At 41.8% G+C, this 17,817-nt stretch overlaps 2 protein-coding genes across 3 annotated transcripts; one reads left to right on the forward strand and one right to left on the reverse strand.

Moving 5' to 3' along the window:
- Window positions 1-2,272: 2,272 nt before the first annotated feature.
- Window positions 2,273-7,212, reverse strand: LOC123998091 (myeloid leukemia factor 2-like). Of its 2 annotated transcripts, XM_046302987.1 has the most exons (8): window positions 6,545-7,212; window positions 6,020-6,131; window positions 5,627-5,662; window positions 5,439-5,492; window positions 5,067-5,195; window positions 4,772-4,931; window positions 4,349-4,556; window positions 2,273-3,752 (listed from the first exon to the last, which is right to left on the reverse strand). In XM_046302987.1, the coding sequence occupies exons 1-8, from the start codon at window positions 6,586-6,588 to the stop codon at window positions 3,740-3,742; spliced, it is 756 nt and encodes a 251-aa protein (XP_046158943.1). In that variant the 5' UTR covers window positions 6,589-7,212; the 3' UTR covers window positions 2,273-3,739. The 2 variants fall into 2 exon arrangements, with proteins under 2 accessions (XP_046158943.1, XP_046158944.1); XM_046302988.1 differs by lacking the exon at window positions 2,273-3,752 and having other exon boundaries at window positions 4,343-4,556.
- A 5,125-nt stretch (window positions 7,213-12,337) lies between these two features.
- Window positions 12,338-17,801, forward strand: LOC123998093 (cell division control protein 42 homolog). Its single transcript, XM_046302990.1, has 6 exons — window positions 12,338-12,392; window positions 14,675-14,779; window positions 15,068-15,140; window positions 15,340-15,449; window positions 16,493-16,690; window positions 16,849-17,801. The coding sequence occupies exons 2-6, from the start codon at window positions 14,675-14,677 to the stop codon at window positions 16,936-16,938; spliced, it is 576 nt and encodes a 191-aa protein (XP_046158946.1). The 5' UTR covers window positions 12,338-12,392; the 3' UTR covers window positions 16,939-17,801.
- Window positions 17,802-17,817: the final 16 nt, after the last annotated feature.

Here is a 17,817-nt window from a genome sequence, read left to right on the forward strand (position 1 = left end):
GGAGGAGGTAGAAAAGGGGAGGCGGTGAGAACGTGTGACAGACGGGGGAGGGGGAACGCGCAAGTTATTGGAAGATGCAGAGGAAAGGGGAGGGAGCGAGACTGGGGACAGAAAGAGGAGAGGAGAGAAGGATTCAGCAAAGCAGCAGTAGGCACCGAAAAAGAGGGGTTGTGTGTGTTCTGTGTTTGGCTTGAGCCCAGAGAAATGTCACAAAATAGAATAGGAGAGAATACAACATGGAATACAAAACACAATCCCCCACAACCCCCCTGTCCCATCCCATGATGACAGTCAACACACTGCGCCACAGCAACAGAGCTACAGCCCTAGGCACAGACGCTCGGTATGTTGGCAAACAAGACAATTACACATTCATTTATGCATACATTTGCTGGAACAATATTTCCGCAGATGTCGTGAGTACTAGTCAGTAGTGATGTAAGCCCTGATAAGCTCACAAACACAGAGAACAGGCAGAAACAGACGGTAGGGTTGGCAGGAGTGTATGCTGGGACATACTGTGGGATGCATGGGCTTAGCTTGCTGTGTGTATCTGCTAGCTAGAACATACTGGAGGATGCATTCACTTAGTTAGCATTAGCATTCATCTTCTAAGACATACTGCAGAAATCTGTTAGTATGGCTATCAGCTTTGTATAGATACTATGTGGATTGGCCTTGTATAGACTGTTGTGACCAAACTGTAGGTTGTATTTGGCTTAGCCTTTGCATGCACAGTATAGGAGGGGAGACATTGAACTCCCTGTAGTCCAGGTTAGATGGCCATATGGAATAGATACAGTGCCTTGCAAAAGTATAGGATAAAGTAATCCTTCTCACTCACCCCCCCCCCCCTTAAAAGATTTAGATGCACTATTGTAAAGTGGCTGCTCCACTGGATGTCATTAGGTGAACGCACCAATTTGTAAGTCGCTTTGGATAAGAGCGTCTGCTAAATGACTTAAATGTAAATGTATTCATACCCCTTGGATTTCTTCACATTTTATTGTGCTACAAAGTAAACTGGATTTTATTGTTAAAAAAATGTCAACAATCTACACAAAATACTCTGTAATGTCAAAATGGAAGAATAATACAAATTTTAAAAAATGTGAAATTAAATATTTTAGTTGTTGCATAAGTATTCAGCTCCCTGAGTCAATATATGTTAGAAACACATTTGGCATTGATTATACCTGTGAGCATTCTTGGGTAAGTCTCAGGCTTTACACACCTGGATTGTGCAATATCGAATCGAATTTCATAATTCTTCAAGCTTTGTCAAGATGTTAGGGGTCATGGCTAGACAGCAAATTTCAAGTCTTGCCAAACATTTACAAGCAGATTTCAGTCAAAGCGTTGACTTGGCCACTCAGAAAAATTCACTGTGTTATTGGTAAGCAACTCCCGTGTAGATTTGACCTTGTGTTGTAGGTTATTGTCCTGCTGAAAGGTGAATTACTCTCCCTGTGTCTGTTGGAAAATAGACTGAACCATGTTTTCCTTTTGCCTCCATCCTGTTTCTTTTTATCCTGAAAAACTCCAAAGTATTTGCAGATGTAAAGCATACCCATACCTTGATGCAGCCACCACCATGCATGAAAATAAGTAGGCAGTTACTCAGTGAAGTGTTATGTTGGATTTTCCCCAAACAGAAAGTGTATTACTTTAGTGCCTTGTTGCATACAAGATGGGTGTTTTGGAATATTTTTATTCTGTATATTTGTATTCTTCTTTTCACTTAAAGTCATTGGTGTGGAGTCACTACAATGTTGTTGATCCATGCTCAGTTTTCTCCCATCACATCCATTGAACCCTGTGACTGCTTTAAAATCACCAATGGCCTCATGGTAACATCTGAGAGCAGTTTGATTCCTGTCCTGCACCTCAGTTCAGAAGGATGTCGATCTTGATGTGTCTGGGTGGTTTAATACATAATCCACAGCATAATTATTAACTTGACTATGCTTAAGAAGATATTCAATGTCTGATTTGTTATTATTATCCATCAACCAATCACTATCCTTATTTTAGGCTATCAAAAAGATCCCTGGTCTCTGTAGTTAAATCTGTGCTTGTAATTCAATATTTGACTGAGGGACCTTACAGATATTTTATGCATGGTGGACAGAAGGGTTAGTCATTAAAAAAATGTCAACCCCTACTATTTCACAGTGTGAGTCCATGAAACTTATGTGATTTATTAAGCAACATTGTACTCCTGAACTAATTTAGGCTTGCATAAACAAATAGGCTGAATACTTATGCAATGGACATATTTTAGTTATCACACTTTTATTAATCTTTAAAAAAAATGTTTGAATTTTTCTTCCACTTTGACATTACAGAGTAAATTGACAAAAAAAATACAATTAAATCAATCAATTCTAATTCCACTTTGTAACAATAAAATGTGAAGCAATCCAAAAGGTCTGAATAATTTTGCAAGGCACTGTATGTGAATGAAGGCGGGTAATAGAGGGCCAGTAACTAGTGATGGGTAGCACTTAACAAAATACAGACATGGAGAGATGAAAGATAGAGAACGAACAATAAATCACACAAGGCAGCTATAAAATACAGAGGGAACCTCAGCAATGAAGGTGACAATTATGGAAGAGAGAGGGGGGAGATATCCAGAGGGAATGTGCCACAGGAATGGGCAGAGGGCAGGGAGGATTTTGATTGGCTTCTTCTCTGGTGTGTTCCAGCTGGATGTCATATGACCATCTGCAGCTATTCTGACACTAGATAGTGAGAGCACGAGTTTACACACACGAGAGAGTGAGTGTGTAGGGATGTGAATGTGTTTATTTGTGAGGGAGTATGTATGAAGGGATGGACTGTGCCATAGGACACTATTTACTGTGGCATTTATAATATTAACAAAGCGTTGGGATAGAAAAGCATGCTGAATTATTGAACAGATTCAACAGCGAAAATAAAATACAACCAAGTAACATTTTTCACATGCACCAGGGTTGGGATCAATACCACTTCAATTGTGCCAAATCAGGAAGTAAACTGAAATTCCAATTCTCATGGGTTTACAACAACAAAAATGTGTATTGGAATGTCAGTTTACTTCCTACATGGAAATGGGATTTTCAGACAAAGACTGTATAAAGACAGAAAAACACCAGCAAACTCCATTGCTCCTGTACCACCTTTAGTTATGTCAGTCCTTGTCAGGTCAAAACCTGTTCTAAAAACATAACCTATCCACTCACTATTCCATGACAAACCACAACACAGTGTGCAATTATCTAACAATGTTTAATGTTTGTTTTCATTAATTAGTTTAATTAGTCAACAGTATACAATTCACAGACACACTAGTGTCTACACAAACATATATGGACTGTACAGCACATGTGTAGTATGTAGTGTGGCAATGTATATATATTTATATAGTGAGGTGGGCAATTAACGCATGTAAAGTTGGAGGGTGGCTCTATATACAACTTGAGTGTGTGTAATCATGTGTGTACATGTGTGTCCACACATGTGTATGTGAACGGTAACAGCAGAGAGGTTGAACCATAATTGCAGGTATTGAGTGTATTGGGTTCTGATGTGTGTGTGTGTGTGTGTGTGTGTGTGTTAAATGTATAGTTTATATATAGACAGTCCCATCATATCAAATATCTTCACGGTCAGTCGTGACCCTCTCCTCCCTTCGTTCACAGCATCAGGCAGATCCCCTCGGTATCCTCTCCTCCATCCTTCTGCTCACCTTTCACCCTTGACCCCTGGCAGGAGAAAACACATGACATCATCAGTGGGTGATGTGAACCTCAAATGTCATAGTGGCTTCTTATCTCCTCTCCTACACTAATCTGAAAACATTGGCTATGTCAAAAGCAATATGGAGGATTCTTAATGGGACTGAGGTTTTGTCTGTCCACTTGTTTAATGTCAGAGCAGATGGACGAGTGGTGTAACATAAACCACTGTAGACTATTGAGATCAATCAATAAAATGTATTAATAAAGCCCTTTTTACATCAGGCGATGTCACAAAGTGCTGTACAGAAACCCAGCCTAAAACCCCAAACAGCAAGATATACCCATTGACCACAGACAGGCCAACAACTGGGACAGGCCCAGGTCCCAGAGTGATCTTATCTGTTCCCTGGACCTTATTGACTCACCTAGTGGATTTGAAAAGACTGGAACAGGATTGGCGTAAGCAAAGACCCTTATCAGGGTTGATACCTATCCACTACTTTCAGATCAACAAAGGGTACAATAATTGATTTGGGACTGTGCAGTGCAGTGCTGTCCACAGTACACACACTTTTACAAACACACACAGACATACAGGTCATGCTCCTCCTACCTCTCACCAGTCGTAGCGGGGGCGAGTTGCGGGTGGGAGGTGTCTGGGAGACTCATGGCGGGGGGCGGGCGGAGACGAGGAGCTGGGTGGGGCGGCGAGGGCCAGCTGTTGCCCACCTGCCCTCCTGTCCCGGCCGTAATCTATCCCCCGTGCATTTGGGGGAGGGTACCTTCCGGCTGTGCTCCTCCACTCCTCATCGAAGGCAGCAGCCTCACCTGAGAGACAGGGGAGAGGGGGGTTGGGGTCAGAAACCTGGCCAGACGTAACTCTAAACAGGCAAGTCTAGCAATGGAAACAAACCGTTGCAAATACAGCCATTTAGCATCCATATGCTTTTTTTACCCAAGGCAAATAATTTATTATTACTTAGGGGTTAGAAACGTGACTCTGGAGAACCGCAGTGAGTAGCACATGTAGCTCCGTGACTTACTCTCCTCCAGGTTTATGTAGTCCTGCCGTTCTTCGCGGTCGCCGGTGTGCCGGTTTCGGGAGCGCTCCATCACGTGACCGCGGTCCCAGATGTGGTGGCCAATGGCCAGGCGCTCCAAGCCACTCTCGCTGTCACGCATCGATTGCCGCGTCTCACGAATCTGAGGGCAGGAGGTAGTGTTCAGCAGGGAGCTGGTAGTAGAGGCCAATATCTCTGGAGGATTGGCGTTGTAAACCCCTACTGAACAATGTACATGCAATCACAGCAGTAAATGTAATTTGGCCTGCTCTCTTACCCCTCCAGGTGCAGTCCTCAGTTCGCTGGTCTGCTGGTAGACTTTAGGGGCTCCCATGTCTGAGGATGAGTAGGAGATGACTGTGGAGGAAGAGAACGTCTGACAGTTTGGCGAACCAGACATTCTGTCCTAAAGGGAAAGAAGATAACACATCTTGTCCAGCTGGATTATGTTTAAGTTTCAACCACTGAACTCATGTTGGGTCTTTGCTTTAGACAGAGTTGTTGCTGGGTCACAAAACGTTAACTCTAAAATGTGTTTTTTCTGGACGCAGAGAATCTCCATTGAGGGTGTTTTATAGCCCAGGAATATGCCTGATCTGAATCTGGGAAAGCAGGTGAGGGAATACCAGGAATCTCTGAAAATACTCACCATGTTTTCCATCATTCCTCCCATCATTCCAAACATGTCCATGAAGCCTCCCCCCTGGGGAAGGAACACATGAGGGAGTCAGTTATCCGATTTTGAAATTGAGAATTCGTTTTGAACATATTGTAACGGTGCATTCTGGGCTCTAAGAGGCAGAGATAACATCTTAACACGCAGGGACAAGGACTCACCATTCCCATCATTCCAAACGGCTGCAGGGCTCCAGCCTGAAAAGCAGTAGGAGGTTATTTAACAGCAGACAACAAATATGCAGTAGCAATGCAGTGTGGCATGAAGTAATATAAAATTAGACTACACTACATATAATCAAAGGGGAAACAGCTATGGTGTATACCTACCAGGGTTGGGTCGATTCCATTTTAATTACAGTCAATTCAAAAAGTTATCCTAAGTCCAAATCAAATTCCAATGTTTACCCATTGAAGATAATTTGAATTGTAGTGTACTTCCTAAATTTGAATTTGAATTGTAGTGTACTTCCTAAATTTGAAATGGAATTGAACCCAACATCACACACACTTACTAGAGATACTCAGAGTATTGACACTCTCGCTCACACACACCTGAAGGTGGGGTGCACGGGGAGGCTGAATCTGAGGGCTGAGGGGGAAAGGTTCGTAGCCAAACGACCCAAACAGACTCCTCATCTGTTGCCTCTGGGCTGCGAATGGATCCCTTCAAAACATAAATCATTTATCTCACTGAGGATACAGACCATGAAAAAGCACACAGCAGTGAATAAGGTAAGGGATTGCTGACATTATGAAAACTCAGGTGAGAAATCCACCTGTTTCCAGGTGTACTCTTGACCATGGTTACTCATCATGGAATGAGAATATAAGGGGTAAACACATTCTCATGTAAAAAATAATAAGTTAGACATAACCATGATCCATCCCAGCCGTGATATAGTTAACTATGTGGTGTATGTAGTTACCTAATATATTCTGGCTGCCTGCCTACACATGGTGGCAGGAGATTAGGCCTTTAAATCTCAGAACAAACGACAACGACTGGGTTGATTCATTCAAATGGGTATAAAAGCAAAACATGCAGTTCGCTTGGATAAAAGGCAATACGATACTCACATCATGTAAGGGTTGTCATCCACGTCATTTAAATATCGAAACATGGTGTTTTGCTTAGCTAATTAAGCTAGCTGGGGCTAGCTAAAAACGTAGTTTCTTCGGGCCTCAGTACAAAAAATAATGTAAGAGGACAGTAAATGTACGACCTCTCATTCAAATATTTCGACACTTCTAGAACAGCGTACCGACGGACAATAGTGAGAAATGTGCAGCAGTATTGTTAGCAAGTTAGCTATCCTTGCTAGCCACCTAGCCTGAAAACTAGCTTACAAACCAACGTTGGAAAGGAGCCCCTTAAAGCAGACTTATTTGCCGATAGAAAGTCGTATATTGCTCATGCCTAAGTACAACTTAATACATTGGCTAGGGTTTTCCTAGCAAGATAGCTAGCTATTTTTCCACTGTTGATTGCACATGAAAACGGAAGTCAAGCTGACAAAGGAAGCCAAAACGTCAGGAATCCAATGGAAGAAAGATGTTGTCTCTACAATTTTCCAACAACCTGACACCTACAAACGCCTCGCTTTTGTGCAAACCATGCACCTATCCGTTCAGAAGCCGTGGTGCTAAATGTCACCGAATAAAAAACAAATGACCCTGCAAAACGCCTGTAGCCCGCAAGCTAGAGTTAAGCGAAATGTCAATAAAAAAAAGGGGGAGGCAACATCCGGAAATGACGCAGCCTCGTCGCAAATGAGGATAGAATGCAAAAAGCCCAACATGCCCTTGCTAATGTGTAATATCTGTCAACCAATGTCACTTCTTTGGTATCTATTTACATTTTTAATATTTATTTTATTGAATGTCAGTAAAAGAGCTGGTGGCAGGGTGTCATTATGTCACTGGGTGACATGTAGAGCTTAAAATCATCATCAACTATCTTTTTTTTCTAAAGCATAGTCTTGATATGACTGTAAATTCAGAATATTTTAAAACAAGACTCAGAAACAACTTTAGGAATCAAAATATTGCCATAAGTGACAGAAATGTGAGAACACTGCTCTCTACAGGCCTTGCTTTTGAGGATTAAACTGTAGTTGCATGCATGTACAGTGGGGCAAAAAAGTATTTAGTCAGCCACCAATTGTGCAAGTTCTCCCACTTAAAAAGATGAGAGGCCTGTAATTTTCATCATAGGTACACTTCAACTATGACAGACAAAATGAGAGAAAAAAATCCAGAAAATCACATTGTAGGAATTTTAATGAATTTATTTGCAAATTATGGTGGATTATTACCCCCAAACCATAAAACTCCTGAACAGGTCGTCAAATGGCTACCCGGACTATTTGCATCGTGTACTTTCAGGTCTCTCCAGAGATGTTTGATCAGGTTCAAGTCCAGGCTCTGGCTGGGACACTCAAGGACATTCAGAGACTTGTCCTGAAGCCACTCCTGCATTGTCTTGGCTGTGTGCTTAGGATCATTGTCCTGTTGGAAAGTCTGAGGTCCTGAGTGCTCTGGAGCAGGTTTTCATCAAGGATCTCTGTACTTTGCTCCTTTCATCTTTCCCTCTATCCTGACTAGTCTCCCAGTCCCTGCAGCTGACAAACATCCACACAGCATGATGCTGCCACCAGCATGCTTCACCGTAGGGATGGTGCCAGGTTTCCTCCAGACGTGGCGCTTGCCATTCAGGCCAAAGAGTTCAATCTTGGTTTCATCAGAGGAATTGTGGAGCTCTGTCAGAGTGACCATCGGGTTCTCGGTCACCACCAAGACCAATGCCCTTATCCCCGATTGCTCTGTTTTTCTGGGCAGCCACCTCTAGGATGAGTCTTGGTGGTTCCAAACTTCTTCCATTTAAGAATGATGGAGGCCACCGTCTTCTTGGGGATCTTCAATGCTGCCAAAATGGTTTGGTACCCTTCCCCAGATCTGAGCCTCGACACAATCCTGTCTTAAAGCTCTACGGACAATTCCTTCGACCTCATGGCTTGGTTTTTGCTCTGACATGCACTGTCAACTGTGGGAACTTATATAGACAGGTGTGTGCCTTTAAAAAAATGTAATGTCCAATAAACTGAATTTACTACAATTTGTAGAAGCATCTCAAAGATGATCAATGGAAACAGGGTGCACCTGAGCTCAATTTTGAGTCTCATAGCAAAGTGTCTGAATACTTATGTAAATAATGTATTTCTGTTTTTTTCAATTTTTCATCAAAAACTATTTTCGCTTTTTCATTATGGGGTATAGTGTCAGCTTTGATGAGGAACATATTTTATTTATTTATGTATTTATTTATTTATCAATTTTATAATAAGACTGTAACGTAACAAAATCTGGACAAGTGAAGGGGTCTGAATACTTTCAGAATGGACTGTATGTATAGGGGTAAGGCGAATTGGCATCAAGACTGTCTAAAGTCAGTATAAATGTGTGTGCGTGTTACAGTATGTGTGTGTTGGAGTGTCACTGGGTGTGTAGAATACTGTGACTGTGCAAAACTATTTTTTTTTAATTCAAGGGTCAACTCAGATAGTCCGTGCAGCCATTCTGTTAGCTACAGTTTAGCCAAATACATTTAAACTCAGTTTTTCACAATTCCTGACATTTAATCCGAGTAAACATTCCCTGTTTTAGGTCAGTTAGGATCACCACTTTGTCAGAATAATAGTAGAGAGAATGATTTATCTCAGCTTTTATTTCTTGCATCACATTCCCAGTGGGTCAGAAGTTTACATACACTCAATTAGTAATTAGTATTTGGTTGCATTGCCTTTAAATTGTTGAACTTGGGTCAAACGGTTCGTGTATCCTTCCACAAGCTTCCCACAATAAGTTGTGTGAATTTTGGCCCATTCCTCCTGACAGAGCTGGTGTAACTGAGTCAGGTGTATAGGCCTCCTTGCTCGCACACACTTTTTCAGTTCTGCCCACAAATATTCTACAGGATTGAAGTCAGGGCTTTGTGATGGCCACACCAATACCTTGACTTTGTTGTCCTTAAGCCATTTTGCCACAACTTGGAAGTATGCTTGGGGTCATTGTCCATTTGGAAGACCCATTTGCGACCAAGCTTTAACTTCCTGACTGATGTCTTAGTTTATGCTGCAGTAGTTTGTGTCGGGGGGCTAGAGTCAGTCTGTTATATCTGGAGTATTTCTCCTGTCTTATCCGGTGTCCTGTATGAATTTAAGTATGCTCTCTCTAATTCTCTCATTTCTTTTTCACTCTCTCTCTGAGGACCTGAGCACTAGGACCATGCCTCAGGATTACCTGGCCTGATGACTCCTTGCTGTCCCCAGTCCACCTGGCCGTGCTGCTGCTCCAGTTTCAACTGTTCTGCCTGCGGCTATGGAACCCTGACCTGTTCACCGGACGTGCTACCTGTCCCAGACCTGGTGTTTTCAACTCTCTAGAGACAGAAGGAGCAGTAGAGATACTCTGAATGTGATTGGCTACAAAAAGCCAACTGACATTTACTCCTGAGGTGCTGACCTGTTGCACCCTCGACAACCACTGTGATTATTATTATTTGACCCTGTTGGTCATCTATGAACATTTGAACATCTTGGCCATGTTCTGTTATAATCTCTACCTGGCACAGCCAGAAGAGGACTGGCTACTCCTCATAGCCTGGGTCCTCTCTAAGTTTCTTCCTAGGTTCAGGCCTTTCCAGGGAGTTTTTCCTAGTCACCGGGCTTCTACACCTGCATTGCTTGCTGTTTGGGTTTTTAGGCTGGGTTTCTGTATAGCACTGAGATATCAGCTGATGTTAGAAGGGCTTTATAAATTCATTTGATTTGAGATGTTGCTTCAATATATCCACATACATTTCCTTCCTCATGATGTCAACTATTTTGGGAAGTGCATCAGTCCCTCCTACAGCAAAGCACCCCCACACATGATGCTGCCACCCCCATGCTTCACGGTTAGGATGGTGTTCTTCGGCTTTGCAAGCCTCCTCCTTTTCCTCCAAACATAACAATGGTCATTATGGCCGAACAGTTCTATTTTTGTTTCATCAGACCAGAGGACATTTCTCCAAATAGTACGATCTTTGTCCACATGTGCAGTTGCAAACCGTAGTATGTCTTTTTTATGGCGGTTTTGGAGCAGTGGCTTCTTCCTTACTGAGCGGCCTTTCATGTTATGTCGATATAGGACTCGTTTCACTGTGGATATAGATAATTTTGTACATGTTTCCTCCAGCATCTTCACAAGGTACTTTGCTGTTGTTCTGGGGTTGATTTGCACTTTTCGCAACAAGGTACGTTCATCTCTTAGAGACAGAACGGGTCTCCTACCAGAGCGGTATGACGGCTACGTGGTCCCATGGTGTTTATACTTGCGTACTATTGTTTGTACAGATGAACGTGGTACATTCAGGCATTTGGAAATTGCTCCCAAGGATGAACCAGACTTGTGGAGGTCTACAATTTTTTTTCTGAGGTCTTGGCTGATTTCTTTTGATTTTCCCATGATGTCAAGCAAAGAGACACTGAGTTTGAAGGTAGGCCTTGCAATACATCCACAGGTAAACCTCCAATATACTCAAATGATGTCAATTAGCCTTTCAGAATCTTCTAAAGCCATGACATAATTTTCTGGAATTGTCCAAGCTGTTTAAAGGCGCAGTCAACTTAATGTATGTACACTTCTGACCCACTGGAATTGTGATACAGTGAATTATAAGTGAAATAATCTGTCTGTAAACAAATGTTGTAAAAAATACTTGTGTCATGCACAAAGTAGATGTCCTAACCGACTTGCCAAAACTATAGTTTGTTAACAAGAAATTTGTGGAGTGGTTGAAAAGCGAGTTTAAATGACTACATCCTAAGTGTATGTAAACTTCTGACTTCAACTGTATTTAGCAGACTTATGGCTCGGAGATGGAAGCTGTTTAGGAGCCTGTTGGTGTCAGACATGATGCACTGGTACCTCTTACCGTGTGGAAGCAGAGAGAAAGGTCTACAGCTTAGGTGGCTCAAGTCTAACAATTTCATGGCCCTTCCTTTCACACCGGCTGTTATAGAGGTCCTGTATAGCAAGGAGCTCGGCCCCAGTGATGTACTGAACCGCCATGCGATTGAGGGTGGTGCTGTTGCCATACCAAGCAGTGATGCAGCTAGTCGAGATGCTCTCAATGGTGCAGCTGTAGTACATTTACATTTACATTTAAGTCATTTAGCAGACGCTCTTATCCAGAGCGACTTACAAATTGGTGCGTTCACCTTATGACATCCATAGTACTTTTTTAAAGGATTTTAGATGGTGTGCATTTCCACTGTACTGCTAACCTCATGGGGTTCAGTTTTCACTCCAGTCCATTCCACCCATTGGATTAAGTCACGTTTATGAAGTTGATTTATTTGTTGTTGATATTTTGTTTACAAGTCACTGTCATACATACTACTGGCTAGATGCCAGCTACCACCCGGTCACTCAATCCTGCACCTTAGAGACATGGAATCCCTGGCCACTGTAATAATGGAACACATTACACTTGATTAATATTTAGAATATTGTTCTACTCATTTCATATGTATATATTGTATTGTACTGTATTCTAGTCAATGTCACTCTGACATTGCTCGTCCTACTATTTATATAATTGCATTATTTTACTTTTAGATTGTGTGTATTGTTGTGAATTGCTGGATACTACTGCACTGTTGGAGCTAGGAACACAAGCATTTCTCTACACCCGCAATAACATCTGCTGAATATGTGTATGCGAACATACAATTAGATTTCATTGTATTTATTGTCGGTAGGTGGCAGTACTGTCACACGGGGGGGGGGGGGGGGGCGAAGAAAAAAAATCCTCGCTCGCAGCTGCGCAGAAGTGGTCTTGTCAAACCCGGATGTAACCAACGCCTAATTGCCGGAGAAAACGGTGAGTACTTTTCTCAAAACGGGCATAATGAATTTGTTTTATTTGAATAAATGTGAAGACAGTTGTAGTATAGATTAAGCCATCGTTATGTATAGGTGCCTACTCACGTAGAAACGTTGAATTGTTAACGACCATAAGCGACTTTTTAGGAAATTAGTAATCACAGGCTAACCGAGGGGCAATGCCTGCCAGCCAATCCACATTGTCATAACTTTGAAATCTTTCATGATATGCGGACTGTACAAAATACCAACTGTCGGAAATGTTTTATGACAATCTAACTTTACCCCAAATGATCTTGCTAGTTATATGCGTTAATGTCTCCCGAGTAGCCGGTAGCTAACGTTTGGTATGAAAGTATTGTTCAATTTTGCCTGACACTTCATACAGTGTAGAACAAATTGTAAGGTTTAACTTTCATTTTTAGACTGAGGCTTTAAAGGCTAGCTACAGATTGTTACACCAGATAATGCGTGAAACCAAATATTGTTGGTATCCATTGCACAGAGAATTTGACCAACCTTAGTGATATAATCTTTACAAACTTCGTTGTCAATTCGGTCAAACATGTATATTGTAAAATGTCTGTGTCCAGTTGCAGGTAGTGCGTTTGAATTCAGAAAATGCTCAGTTATGAATGTGTACGGCGCCATCTTAATGTGTTGCCAAATTAAGGTTGGTCGAAAATTCTCTGTGCTACGCCAAACAGTACCTAACCTGTAACTAACTCCCAGTAACGGATCCCCAATATCTATGGTTAAATCACATTATTTGGTGTAACAATCTGTAGCTATGCAATGGCATGCTTGCGGTCCTTGCATTTTTTTCCTGGGAATTATGGGTGCATTTAGACAAGCAGGTCCAATTTTTCCTCCACTAATTGGTCGTTTGACCAATCACATCAGAATTGTTTTATTTTTTATTGCTGATCTGATTGGTCTAAAGATCAGAATTAGTCAACCAGTCTAAACGAAGCCTATGTCCGGTGCCCTGCTGTCCAGTTCACCTGCTGTCTGCCGAAGTTAGTTAAGCCATAACGGTAGAGTCGATTGTTTATTCATAAGAGATGCCATTTCCTTTTCACATGTTTAGGTATAGACTAGCTGCTTTTAGCAACGCTAGCATTTACACACTAGCGTTGCTGGGAATTAGCTTGTAAAAAAAACCCGCCGAGTTCGCCAGAAGTTATACAGTTAATTACAATTTACTCTATCGATTGTCTGTAGGCATGGTCCTTATGCAGGGTTGAATTAAGAGAAGAAACAAACATATTGTAACGTACAATTAACCAGCATTTCCAAACGTGGGTCTGTTGTAGACCCATGTAGTTCTTCAGCGAGGTCAGTTCCTCTCTGCTTACATGTCAAAATAAAAATCTCCAACAAGATCTTGCTTTTTTTGTGCATGTATGGCACACGTGCATGACTCTTGACATGAAGTAAGCAGAGAGAAAGTGGGCCTACAATTGACCCACGTTTGGAAAGTATGTTTTAATTTATGTTCTAGTGGATGTTTTTTTCTCAATTTCCCCCGCATAGGGACTAACCCTAAGGACAATCGGCAGAGTAAGTTTAAATATAACGTTATTTAACCTCCGGTGGAATATCGCTTTTTTTTGCAAGATAATTCCTAGCGTCACAAGTGTGGAATACTAGCTTTGCTAAAAGCAGATAAGTACAGAGTTGCTTTTACTAATGTGTTAATCTAATTATTAAGCAGAAGTAACGATTTGAAATTAGAATCTTAAATCAGGCAAAACGCAACAAGTAGTCATGACAGCTTCCCTTTCCCTGTAATGTCTTTGCTATGCAAGTATGCGGAAGTTAACGTTGTCTAGCGGTAACTGGAAATAACTTTTTATTACATAACACCAAGTGTGTCACAGAGACACGTTTTTTGGGGTAGTCCAGGCATATTTAGATTTGTCTGGACCCCTGTCTGTTTACCTGTCTGTCTCTACCTCCTTCCGTTGACTAGTAGAAGTTCTTCCCCCCCATAAAGGATCCATTTGTAACAATCAACATGTTTCCAATGCGGTCAAGAGTCGTTTGTGGTTTGATGATCAATAGATGCCCTTGTTTTGAGCATTAGCCTAACACACCATGAACATCACCTGAGGGTACATCAATAGGCTGCAGGCCAGGCAGACAGTGTTATTGCTAATCGGGGTGCTGCTGTTATGTTGTTTTTAGTTTGTGGAGTCACAAGCAAGGTCTCAAATATGTCCTTCATGAGATAGTAACTCTACTTTGTTATGTCTTTCTTTCTCTCTCTATGAGTAGATGCAGACAATAAAGTGTGTAGTGGTGGGGGACGGAGCTGTAGGAAAGACCTGTCTACTTATCTCCTACACAACCAACAAGTTCCCCTCAGAATACGTGCCTACGGTAAGAAGTGGGCAGGGGAGGGTGTAAGTAGGGGCAGACAAGTCACACCCTAAACACTGTGGAGGTCAGTGGGGTGATGTCCAGAGAGCTGAGTGGGAGGGTAGAATGGGCTTTAACACCATAACCAGCCTGCCAGTTGGGGTCATTTGAACCTTTTTATGAACTTTTTTTTTTATATATATTTTTTTACATTTAGCTTATTGATTTACATTTGCTTCATCAAATAATTTTAGATGAGTAACATCCCTTGAACTTTTACTCATTCTTTTGTGTGTCTCATGTGTGCAGGTGTTTGATAATTATGCAGTGACGGTGATGATCGGAGGGGAACCCTACACACTTGGGCTTTTCGACACCGCGGGTAATCTGTCTCTGTCAATTTATTATTTTGTTTGTATTTCCTTTTAAGCAGTCTGTGTGCTACAACTAAATCCTAGTCTGACTTGGTTCATTCTTGAGAACATATCATGTCTTGTAATTGCAACTCAACCAGTTGAATCGTTCAATATCACATTAGTTTCATTGCCACCGCGTTCTCTTCCTCTGGTTGGTCGTCTCAGGTCAGGAGGATTACGATAGGCTGCGACCTCTCAGCTACCCACAGACTGACGTCTTCCTCGTCTGTTTCTCCTGCGTCTCACCCTCATCCTTTGAGAATGTCCGAGAGAAGGTCGGTGTTGGTCTCTGAGTCGCCACACCTCAACTTTTTACCTTGTATTATTACCCATAGAGAAACTTCTAGATGATGGATCTGAACCCTTTCCTTAGCCACTTCACCTTCTGTTATGGCAGAAGATCTCCCAAAGCCCATTGGAAGGCTATGTAAAGTCATCCTCATATTGCTTACATCAGGAATGGGTAACTTTGATGGGGCCGCAGTGGCGGCTGCAAAACATTGAAGTTTTAGTTAAGTTCCTGCAATTCTACACATTTTGCGATGGAGTGTAGAGAAAATGTTGCAGTTTAAAGTAAGTTTGCTTCAATTCTATACATTTTGCCATGGGGCGGAGAGAAGATTTTACAATTTGAGAACATTTCATGCAATTCTACAAATTTTGCCATAGGGCGGAGGGAAATGTGTAGTTTTACAGCAAAGGTTCTTAAATTCTACACACTGCCGTAGTGTAGAGAGAAATGTTAGCAAAATTAATGGGGGCCTCCCGGTCGACCGTGATTACTACAAGTTTAGATGACTAGACTAACTTACCAATCTAAAACATCTTAGCTGACATGGCTAATTGAGTGACTGTCAGTGACTAAGATAACACAAGAAACTCCTGATTCACAACCACATTTAAAAGTGGCAAATTGTATTATACTATTGTAACTCTCAACAGTAAGTTGAGACCCCGACTGAGTTCCAAATTGTTTTGTTTTTTAAACACATTTTGAGAAATTGATCCGCGGCCCTCCAGTTGCCCATTCCTGGCTTACATCGATCACTGTTGATATCTGCAAACAGAATGGCTAGGGGCTAGCTCAAGGGGGAAAAAGACCATGCACTACTAGCACTCACTTTGCTGAAAAATGTACTTCCTACAACTGGGGTATGTAGTTGTCTCACCTTGCTATCTTAAGATGAATGCACTAACTGTAAGTCGCTCTGGATAAGAGTGTCTGCTGAATGACTAACATGTAAAAAATATTTTGAATTGAGCATATGAACTGATTCTGTACACACTCTGACCTCTGTGTATCCTTCGACCCCTGTAGTGGGTTCCAGAGATCTCCCATCACTGTCCTCGTACACCCTTCCTGTTGGTGGGCACCCAGGTGGATCTGAGGGACGACAGCAACACTGTGGAGAAGCTGGCCAAGAACAAACAGCGGCCCCTGTCCCCTGAGAGCGGAGACAAGCTGGCCCGGGACCTCCGGGCTGTCAAATATGTAGAGTGCTCCGCCCTCACGCAGGTAAGAAACCAAGGATAATGTTACATGGTTAGAGGGGAAAAGGGCTGATAAGGACCTATGATGGCTGAAACATTGCTGTACTTCACAAAATCGGTTAGAATACATTTATAAACCATGAAAAGTTAATGCAAACTCTCCCTCTTTCCTCTCTTTTTCAGAGGGGGCTGAAGAACGTGTTTGACGAGGCCATCCTGGCAGCTTTGGAACCTCCTGAGACTAAATCCAAGAAACGCTGTGTCCTGTTATAAAGGGAGGAGGAGAGAAGGAGCGGTAGAGGGGCAGGGTTAAGAATAGGCGAGTTGGTAACAAATAAGAGAAGCAGATCAACAGCTTGAAAAGGACAAAAAAGAGTGAAAAGGAAGGAGATGAAATGGCATCGAAACTCCAATACATTCATGCACTGTGCCTTCTTAATATGTATTGAAAAAAGGAGTGGAGAGCGATTTGGTCTTTCAAGTAAAGAATACAAGAGGGGAAGGAATCAACAGAACTTTCATCTCGTCTCCTTCTCCAGATACACTTTAGACATCTGAAGTGTTTACCCTAACATTACTTCTGTGGGGCGGGCTCTCCTACCCGCCCGTCATGTTGCCTTTGTGCCTCGCTTAAATGAAATAAATACCTTGGGGAAACACTTCATTGACATAGTTTCCTTTTGTTGCTACTTTGAGGAGGGAGGGAGAGAACACAATATTTATTTCCACTCCCGACCAGGCTAGCATGTTGGAATGGTCACTTTTCCTTTTGGGACACACCAAGTGCATTTTCGCCTCAGATTTGACTGTATTCTGCAGGCGACACAGAGAACTGAATTTATATTATTTTTTATGTCTTTGTGTCATGTATGATGTATTCATTTTATGATTTTCTTTGGGGAAATTCTTAGCGTATATTATCTTTTTTGTTGCGTAATAAAAAACAGTTTTTTGCTTGACTACCAACTTGATTGTGATTGGTTGATAGTATAACAAATTCAACTATAGTATTTTGAATAGCTGAACTTAATCTTGATAAAAACAATGATGGTGAGATGATAACCTTTTCCTAGTCAACTTCTGGATGTTTGTAATTGCAGAATGTTTGTAATAAAATAGTTGAACTGACACAGTTAGTCATTGAGTTAGTGT

The sequence above is a fragment of the Oncorhynchus gorbuscha genome, linkage group LG15, assembly GCF_021184085.1.
Source record: "Oncorhynchus gorbuscha isolate QuinsamMale2020 ecotype Even-year linkage group LG15, OgorEven_v1.0, whole genome shotgun sequence".
Classification (NCBI taxonomy): domain Eukaryota; kingdom Metazoa; phylum Chordata; class Actinopteri; order Salmoniformes; family Salmonidae; genus Oncorhynchus; species Oncorhynchus gorbuscha.